Source organism: Strigops habroptila, chromosome 3 (assembly GCF_004027225.2).
Source record: "Strigops habroptila isolate Jane chromosome 3, bStrHab1.2.pri, whole genome shotgun sequence".
NCBI lineage: Eukaryota > Metazoa > Chordata > Aves > Psittaciformes > Psittacidae > Strigops > Strigops habroptila.
Window position 1 is genome coordinate 75,505,477 of NC_044279.2, and position 9,578 is coordinate 75,515,054.

The 9,578-nt window shown below is 51.0% G+C and overlaps 1 protein-coding gene across 3 annotated transcripts; it reads right to left on the reverse strand.

Annotated features, from left to right (window-relative positions):
• Positions 1-920: 920 nt before the first annotated feature.
• On the reverse strand, positions 921-9,103 carry SSTR3 (somatostatin receptor 3). 3 transcript variants are annotated; one of them, XR_003990507.1, is made up of 2 exons: positions 4,374-6,059; positions 921-3,973 (listed from the first exon to the last, which is right to left on the reverse strand). XR_003990507.1 is itself a non-coding variant. In XM_030478994.1 (2 exons), exon 2 carries the CDS (start codon positions 5,792-5,794, stop codon positions 4,589-4,591), a length of 1,206 nt encoding a protein of 401 aa, XP_030334854.1. In that variant the 5' UTR covers positions 5,795-5,849; positions 8,733-9,103; the 3' UTR covers positions 921-4,588. The 3 variants fall into 3 exon arrangements, 2 of the variants coding, with proteins under 2 accessions (XP_030334854.1, XP_030334855.1); XM_030478994.1 differs by adding an exon at positions 8,733-9,103 and having other exon boundaries at positions 921-5,849; XM_030478995.1 differs by adding an exon at positions 8,291-8,316 and having other exon boundaries at positions 921-5,849.
• Positions 9,104-9,578: the final 475 nt, after the last annotated feature.

Below are 9,578 nucleotides of genomic sequence, written 5' to 3' on the forward strand. Positions count from 1 at the left end.
TTCCCTAACAACAGCTTCAAATGACATTAAGTGTGGGCTGTGTCACTAGCAGCCTGGAAATGCATCCTCACCTCTCCACGCTGGAACCCCCCTCCAATCACTGCTTTCTGCCCTTCTAGTTTCTTTCCTGAAGCTCCACTGCGGAGCAAAAGGGTCAAACTGAGTGGGTCTGAAGATACCCCAGGCCACTATTGGGCTGGCCGAAATGTGCTTGGGTGCACACGTATTGTGGGTTTGTGTGTGTGGAGGGGTCATTTGCAATGTTCAGTTGCCATCTCCCAGTTTCAGCCCATGCCTGGACTGTGCATATGAAAGAGTATGTGCCATGTTCTTGCATTCATGCTTAGGCCAAGATACGTGCATGCAATCACATAAACACTCATTTGTATGCATGTATACACATCACATACATATACCTTTCTGTATCTGCTCTTGTTCATGATGGCACACGCATATGAACTCTCTGAGCAGCCGGCAGAATGGGCTCTCCGTGTCCCTAACACCCCATCAAACGTTTGTTGGGAAGAGACACTGCACAACGCTGCCAAAATCACTGCGGCCCTTTCTAGTCTCGCAGCTCCGATCTCTACGTGATGAGAATGAAACCTTTTGTGCAGCACAGAGCTTGATGGAGCCCTTATCTCCGTGCCTCTGCACCCAGAATAGAAAACTCCATTTCCATATCTGACTGGAACAAATCCCCCTCAACACAGCCAGAATTTCACTTAGCCCCTGCGCACGGTCCCCCCGGCCTCTGAGTTGCCCAGAGTCAACTGCACCGTTGTTAGGAGAGGGATGACAAGGGCAGTTGGTGCTATCACCACAGGAAAAGGTGGGGATTCATGAGGAGGAAGGCAGAGCTGAGGAGAGAGGCAGGGGTCAGGAGGCAGCAAGGTACTGTCCATCATTCCAAACATCTGTTCCAGTGAAAAACAGCCTTTTAATCAGTGGTGATAGTTTACAAAATTTTGTAATGATCATTTTCTCCTCCTGAATTTCAGTCAAAAAATACCTTTTCTTTTCCCTCCCCTAGTCTTATTTTTGGTTCATCTCCTTTTTATTTTTTTCTCCTGATTTGTCACTGAAAAATAGGATGCGGCATAGAGAGGAGGAGGAAACACAAGACAGAAAAATATGATGCTTGTGACCTTTTCCTTTTAAACTCCTGTTTAAACTAAATACCCCCTATTTTTGCAGGTCTCTCTGGGATGCAATTGGTTTTCCCCAGCAGGCTCCCCTGCAGAGTTGCCTTGCTAGTGGGCTCAGACTCCATATATCACAATGATGCCTCCTTGGCACACCGGCTTGGTGCTGACATCGCCGTGCTTGGGCTCTTTGGAGATGTAGGTATTTTAAGAAGCCAACCAGTTGGTGGAGTTTCTTGAGTGGTGACTTGCAGCAGATGGAGCTGCAAAGGCGTGCGAAGTGAAGCCTCAGCTCAATTCAGTGGTGGTGGAGAGCAGCTCTGTTAAGCATGTTGGCAGCCAGGGAACTCCCCCACCTCCCCACTGCAGATGGGCAGCCCCTTGGTGGAGAAGGAAACCCTTCCTGTATGTGCCCCCCACTCATCTGAGCTGCCTCCTTCAAGGTCTTCATTCACTGTCACATGCCTTCTTCAGTGCCTGGTCATCAACCACCAACAGTGCTACATGATGCCCAGCTACTACCATTTCTCCTCTGTCCTACACTGATGGCTGTGCCAATGGTGCCCAGCATTTACCTTGCCCTGCTCCTCACTGCAAGAGGAGCAACACAGCTCCTTGCTTAAAGTGCTGTTGTCTGTCTATCCAACAACTTGATAGCCAGAATCTTCCTACTATTTGTTGCCCCACATAGAGGCAGCAGCTTTGGCAGTTCATCTTCATTCCACTAGGATTTGTTGTGATTCCTCCAGTGGATGCTGTGGGAGCTTCCCCAAAAGAAGAGGCTTTTTTAGTCCAACAGACTGTGTATCCCTCACCCATGAATAGCTTGGCTGCTTTTCTCACTGGGGCCCACAGTGTGGGCAGCTGATGCATGGATTGAAGGAGGAGGAGATGTGAAGAGGTAGAAGGGGATAGAAACTGGGTACCAAGCACTTTCTTTTCCCCATGAGTTGAGCCTGCCCTCTGGCGTGTCTGACTGTCCATGCTCAGGCGTGCTTAATAAGAGGAGCTAAGCCATAGCTGTGTGGTATCACTGGTAGCTCAGGTCCCGAGGCTGCGCCTACAGACATGGACAGCTTGGCATCCGCACCCCAGGCTTGAAGAGGAAACAAGAGGATGGAGGACTCATAGGGGCAATCTTTCTCTGTCAGGGAGGTGATGGCTGTATCAGTGGCTGAGAGCACAGCTCAATGTCTTTTGCTTGCTCATGTTTGCAGTCTCTTTCCACCCTTCCTCTGCTCTCTGGCTTGGCTAAAACATGTCTCTTCACCTTACACCCTGTGATGGTCCTTTGGTCCTTGCCCGAACTCAGGTGCTCTGCACTGCAACTCTCCTAATGTCTGCCAGGCCACCACTTCACACATAACCTTTGGGTGACCTTGTCTCTTGCTTCCTCATAAAGTGGTTCTGTTCCCGTAATCCTCAGCTGCTGCAGCTTGTTCTTCGTCCCAGACCAGGGCTTTTGTCTTCTGTCCCAGCACACCTGACCCCAGGCCATCCCTTCACATCTCGTGACTTCTCTCAAGTGATCTGTGAGACATCTTTCCATCAGCCAGCTCTTGTCACTGGCCCTCCATTGACTGCCTCCTCCAACTTCTCCTGACCTCAGGAAAGCATTTCTCCTCCTGGTGGGTCCCTGCTTCCCATTTCTCAAATTACTTGTGGAGAAAAGTGCCCAAATATAATGAAGGGCTCTTCTGTTATGAGAGCCTTCTTGGTGGCTGTAGCTTAGCAACAACACTCATGGAGAAGTTCAAGGTGTGGGGACAGACATTTAGCAGAGCCCGCAGGAATGAAGCCAAAGTGGAGAGAGAGACCTTCATCCCACCCACCCTTGTACATCACTGCTCCTCTAGCCTGCACGCTCAGCCAGGCTCACCCACAACCTCCCTCCAACAACTGATGCACCGAAGCAACCACTCATCCAGTGCTCTCGGCAACACACATACTCTCACGCTCTTACCCAAGCATTTACGTATGCGCACACATTTCCATATGTACTTGCATGCCTACACACCTCTATCTACACTTAAAACATCCCACAATGACATACACACTATTCCACATCAGTGTTTGTATACACTTACACACATGCATACCCCTTTTTGTAGCTTTGTACACATTTGTACACACCCCACAGCCACACACAGATTAGCATCAGTGCCCAACCCACTCATACCTTCCACTAGCCCTGGCTCCTTGATCTACAATCCTCTTCAGCCATTTCCATACACATACAGTCCAGTGATCAAACTTCTGCATACAATCACCTTTGTTCACATGCAGACACATCATTTCTTATCCATCCTGAGCCACTCTACCATTTCCCAAAGATGAATCAGTTCGTAGTATTGCCCAGGCTCCTGCAACCATAGCTCTCACACATTGGAGATCCCCCAACCTCCATCTGCTCCCTGCCCCACGCAGGGATACATGACTTGATCTCCTGTACTAGCCAAACACTACTCCATACAGAGATCAACTCATCTCAAAGACATTGTGTATTCTTAGGAGAGCAAAAGCCAAATCTATAGCACCCCACTCCCCTAAACACACAGATAGTTCTGCCCAGTTGGCCTTTTAAGTCCAAAGGCTTTCTGTTTATTTACAATAAGGCTTAGGGAAAGAAAAAGGGAAAGGGCATTTCAGCTTGTAGGAAGCCCTGCCTCCAACCCATGCCTTGTCGTCTTCTTTTTTACTCTTGTTATACCTTCCACCAGGGTGCATAGGCACCAGGAAAACACCGAAGAATGTGAGGTGCAGGAAAGAAATGTTCCATTTGCTCTCTCAGGTAAATCTCATCAGCCTGCCCAGAGTCCATGAGAGCCCTGGAAAGAAAGAGGAAGCTTTGAGCAGTCAGAGTGGTCTCCTGCCACAGCCAGCATGGGTAGGAATGTTGTCCCCGTGACTTACTGGAGAGCTAAAGGGGGGTCAGCCATACATGCAACTGGCTGGTATGTCTGCTGCACACATTCTTCTTTCCTATTTTTCTTTCAGGGTAAACCGCTTCTCATGTTTATAAGGAAAATAATCAAAGCACTGGGTGCCTATTCATTGTGTATGCCATTTGAGGACTTCCTTGAGGTGCCACAGTCAGATGGCAGCTGATGCTCTTCACCACTGGGTCATCTAAGGATGAATCATGCAATCTAGGGCTGACCTTGCTTTCTCCATACTGTCAGTGCCCATCACTTCTTCCCCTCTCCCAGGATGCAGTCCTTCCTTTACCTGGTACCACAAAAACCTCAGGTGTCTCTTCCAAAGCCAAGAACACCACCTTGCTTTTTCCAGAAGTTCATGGAGTCCTCTTCATCTTTAAGCAGAGTCTTGGACTTTAATATTCCCCTGTATGAATGTCTTCCATTGCCTTTGAGGTGGAAGAGCACAGAGGGTGAAGGGGATCCCATGTCCCAGTGTCTCTTTCCCCTGCACCATCCCTTTCATCATAAATAACTGACATGCAACTTGTTGCTCTTTTCGCTTCCCCCAGGCTCCTCGGGGAGTGGTTTTCGCTGGTTGCTTTCTCCTTCCCCACTGCTTAGAGGGTGCTCCTGCTTGTCATTACCATTCTGTGTGATCTTGCTGATCTCACCCTCTTCCCCTTCATCATCAGTCTTCTCAGGGGGGCACTCTGGCACCTCCTGGCTCTGGACTCGGCGGGATGGCCGGAAGATGGCCCTCCGGAAGCCCTGCTTGAAGCGGTAGGAGAGGAAGCCATAGATGATAGGATTGGCACAGCTGTTGGCATACGGCAGCACCACGACAAGGAAGTAGACACCAAAGAGGGATGGCTCCTCCGGCAGTGGGCAGACAACATTGATTATGTTGAGGACGTAGAAGGGAAGCCAGCAAAGGACGAAGACAGCCACAACAGCCACCACCATGCGGGTCACTCTGCGCTCTGATAGCTTGTGCTTGGAGGACAGAGCCCTCACCCGCCTGCCCGAGGAACGAACCTTCACAACGATAAGAAGATAGCAGAGACAAATCACCAGCAGTGGCCCAAAGAAGCCCAGGGTGGCAGTGTAGACAATGAAGCCAGCTCTCCACACCGAAGCAGGCTCTGGCCACTGGATGTGGCAAGTGTTCATCCCTAAAGGAACGTCTGAGAAGATGACCACAGGCAGCACCACTACAGAAGACAGCACCCACACAGTTGCACTCACAGCCTTGGCCACCCGTGCTGTCCGCCATTTGGAGGACTTCCCTGGGTGGACCACAGCCAGGTATCGATCGACACTCATCACCGTCAGGCAGAAGATGCTGGTGAACTGGTTGATGGCATCCACAGCCATCACCAGGCGGCACATGAAAGACCCAAACGGCCAGTAGGACAGGGCATTTTGGGCAGCCAGGAAGGGCAGGCCCAGCATGAAGAGCTCATCAGCTAGGGCCAGGTTCAAGATATAGACATTGGTCACTGACTCACTCACAGAGTGCCGCAGGACCACATAAATGACCAGAGAATTCCCAACCAGCCCCACCACACAGACAATGAGGTAGACCACGGGGATGAGGACACCACTGAAAACCACACCAGGACTGGCGATGGTGGAGCTGTTAGGGGTGGTGAAGCCCGCCCAGCTGCCAGAGGCATTCCCCTCCTCGGACACCACCGGTGTGGGGAGGCTGAAAGCAGAAGTGTCCATAGCAGAGGCAGGGAAGAGGGCGGAGGGCAGTGTCCTTGCAGGATCAGTTACCAATCTGGAAGTGAAAAGAGGAGAAAAAAGCCATTGATAGTGGGGACATGACAACTGAACAGATAAAGCCACAGATAAAACCACCACATTAACATGGATAGGCATGGGAAGTTGAGGTGAGTTTGTGGATGCTGGCAGCTGGAAGATGTAGGACAATATCAGCCCCATCTAGCTCTGGGAGACACAGTGGGCATGGAGGGACAGAAACATGGCTCAATGTGGGCCAATGGATTCTCTCCCTTAGGGAAGGATCTTCCGGAGGAAGAACCACAGGCTAGGATAAGGACAGGGAAATTTCTCATTTTCTGCTAATGGCTTGAATTACCAGGGTCCTGATTCTCATTTATGAGTGATGGGTGCCTTAGGAACAAAAGGGGGAAGAGCATACAGTGACAAAGTGCAACTCCAGCTCTGGTTCCTCCATTCGTTGAGTATCCTCCTGCTTGCTGCAGCTCGTCTTGGACTGGCCAGGTTATCATGGGGTTGTTAGTCCCACCAGCAGAAATGAAAGCATGTCCACTCTCAATCCAAGCCAAGAGGCTTATCACAGCACCTGAGCTGGAGGCTAGTTTTCTGTTAAACCAATTTGGGAGTAAAGGAAGAGCTAGATTATGTGGGGTACACCAAGAAGGATCACCCTAGATCTCTCATCTCTTTCTCTCTTGTTTTCTCTCTCTCCTTCTGTACCCTGTAACACACTGCTAATGGAAGAGGCTCTGCCTGCCCCAGCTGTTTGCAACACCAAAGCAGTATCCCAGCCTTCCTAACCTGAAGGCTTGTCACATCAGGGTTTGGCATGGAAACAGCACTCAGTTCACTCAGAGAGAACCTTGAACAAACAAGCTTTCCATTCACCACCAGCTCTCTGCTGACACTGGGTGAGAAGCTGCAGGGAGAGAAGGGACAGATAAGGGAAGACTGTGCCTTTTGTCAGGGCTCCAGATATGTGAGATAGAGAGCCCAGCACATACTCCAGGCTAGAGACATCCTGGCAAACCTTATGCATCATCTTGATGAACTAGCTCCTTGGAAGGGAGGATGACTTGGTGGAAGAGAACAGGGACTCTGAGGCTCACCTTTACCCATCCCAATAAATTTCTTAGGGCTCTGAAGCTCTTTTGTTATGTAAATGAAAACTGGGGATCTCAGTGGAAAGGACTCATAATGTTAACTACTTTTAAGAGGCCAGAAACACTCCAGAGACTTTTCTTCCAGATGGGATTCTCTGTAGCATCACATCTTTCTTCACAAATGTCTCAATACTACAGCTTTTATTCTTTTTTGTAGATGTCATTCCAACTCCTGGAAACCTTAGGGGAGACCTGAACTTTAGATGGATATCAGATATGTAAACAGACTCCACAGGTGTATCAAATCTTATGCTGAAAGAACAGCATCTAGTAGGCCCCTTAAAACCACAGACGGGCAGATATGTCTTAAAGCCATTTCTACAGGCTATTGCATAAATGTTTCCTGCTGTACTTAAATGAGCTATGAAGGACTGGAATTGTTTAGACTTTCTTTATTTGCAGGTGCCTTGGGCTGTGACACACTGTCCTGATAGAAGCCCATCTCCTGGGGTCCTGCAGTACCACACATCATGAGTGACTGCAATGAAAGGGCAAAGTGAAAAGGGATTTGAAACACTATTTCTAAGCTCAAGGATCTTTCCTCTGATTTTTTTTGTTTTTACAGTGCTGTTCCAGTGACGCAAATCACTTGTTGGAGGAAAGGGGAGGGCAGTGGCTCTTCTGGACACGAAGATCCCTGCAAAGGGTGGCAGAGACCAGAATGGTATGTTCATAAAAAGATGGTCCTCTAAAAGTTGGGGACATAGTTAGGAATCCCTTTGGATGTTCCTCCAGAATGCAGGAGAACTTCAAAATAAAAAAGCATTTGGAGACAGAGCCCTTCAAATATCAAATACAGATGGGGACACTCATGCTGGGACTGAAGAGCATATGGGGAAGTGTTTGGGGTCCAGACCTCAAAGCTGGTTGCTCAGGCTGTGATATAGCAACCAAGTAAAGCTCCAGTTTGGAGCTGCAGGTCTCAAAAGCCCTGTTAAAAATGCTAAAGCATGCAACACAAAGCACCGATTCCCTCTAAATTTGTTCTTCTGCTCAGACAGCTGCAGTGGAGAAACTTTGTCTTTAAGCAAGCATGGTCTGCCTGTGCCATTCTAACTCTGTCAAGTACCATCTACCAACTCAAATGCTGTATCACACGCACATTCTGGCTAGTTTGACTGGTGTCCCACTGAACACCAGTGCCTCATCTAGGTTGAATCCACTCTGCTGCCTGCTTTGGCAGCACCCACTGCATTGATGAGGAACCTTGCCCTCAGGCTGATAACGTGTTGTCATCTGCTTGGGGTCTGTCCCTCACGTGGATAGTACCTGTTGCAAGTGGCTTGGGATCCCCTAACGTGCTGCCAGAATATACCTGGTGCATACATCTGCAGAGCAGGAGGAAGGCAGAGAGGAGGGAAGAGATGCAAATCAGTGCTATCACTTTCTGTAGGGGAAAAAAAAATTAATAAATGTCTGCATTGGAAGTGAGGAGGAGGTGGATGCTGAAAGCTGAGCCTGGACCTGGTTACAAAACAGGAGTAGGAGCTGAGAGGGACAACAGAGTCCAATAACCTGCAGCCCCTCTTAACCCCCTCCCCATCTATCCCCCTTGTTTCCCAAGGCCCTGTTCCAGCTCAGGACTCCCCCTGCCTCACCTCGGGGCTGAGCTCTCTGGTGGGGTCCAGGCTGGGCTGGCGGGACTGGAGGGTCGGAAGGGTTGGGTGGGCAGGGTTCCTCCTCTGGGACTGCAGACTTAACTTCTGCATGGACTCACGCCCGCGGGAGACATCTGGGAAGAGCCGCCTGGTACTTACGTGTCGCTGGAATGTACATTTTCCTCTGCTTCACCGGGAGAATCCGTGTCATGTTTTTTCCCCCTTCTCTTTTCTTAAAGGAAATTGAGAAAAGCGGTCCCAGGAGGGAAGCGGGTCCCACCGTGCGCTACCGGAGGCTCAAGTCCTTCCTCCCGGACCTGCCCATCGCCCCCTCCATGGCCGGTGTGGGACCGGGACCCGCTCCCGTGCTCGCTGCTGTCCGGCCGGCCGCTCTGCCCTCCGGCCCGGGGTAAGCGGCCCCTCACCCTCACGGCGGCGGGGCTCTGCCCGCCGCTCCCGCCGCTCCCGCCGCCATCCGCGGGAGACGGGGCTCGTCCGCCGGGCGAGACGGAGCGGAGCGGAGCGGCGGCTGCCGGGCGGGACGGATGGCTGCAGCCAATGGGCGCCACGCACGGGAACACCGGCAGAGAGAAGGAGAAGGAGGGGATGGGCGATAGGGCAGGAGAACGGAGGGGAGCGAGGGGAGAGAGCGGGGTGGGGAATAAAAGGGGGAGAGGGAGATGCAGGAGAGGGGCAAAGGGAGAGCGCAAAGGATGGAGAGCGTGGTAAAAGAAGCTAGGGACAGTGGAGAGAGGAATGCAGAGAGCAGTTGTGTGGTGGGAGAGTGGTGTGGCGGGGGGGGACGAGGGGGGTGCTCAGCTCGGCTCCCCTGGGCAGTGCAAAGCGCCCTATGAATCCCGTGAATGCCCAGGGAGAGGGGCTCCCTGTTCCGAGGATCTTGCAGGCAGGACCGGTGCTGCTCAAAGCCGCAGGGACACGGCAAAGCCTCCTGGCTGGGAAGATGCTCAGAACCCAGCGTGGATGCTGAGCACACAAACCCATCTC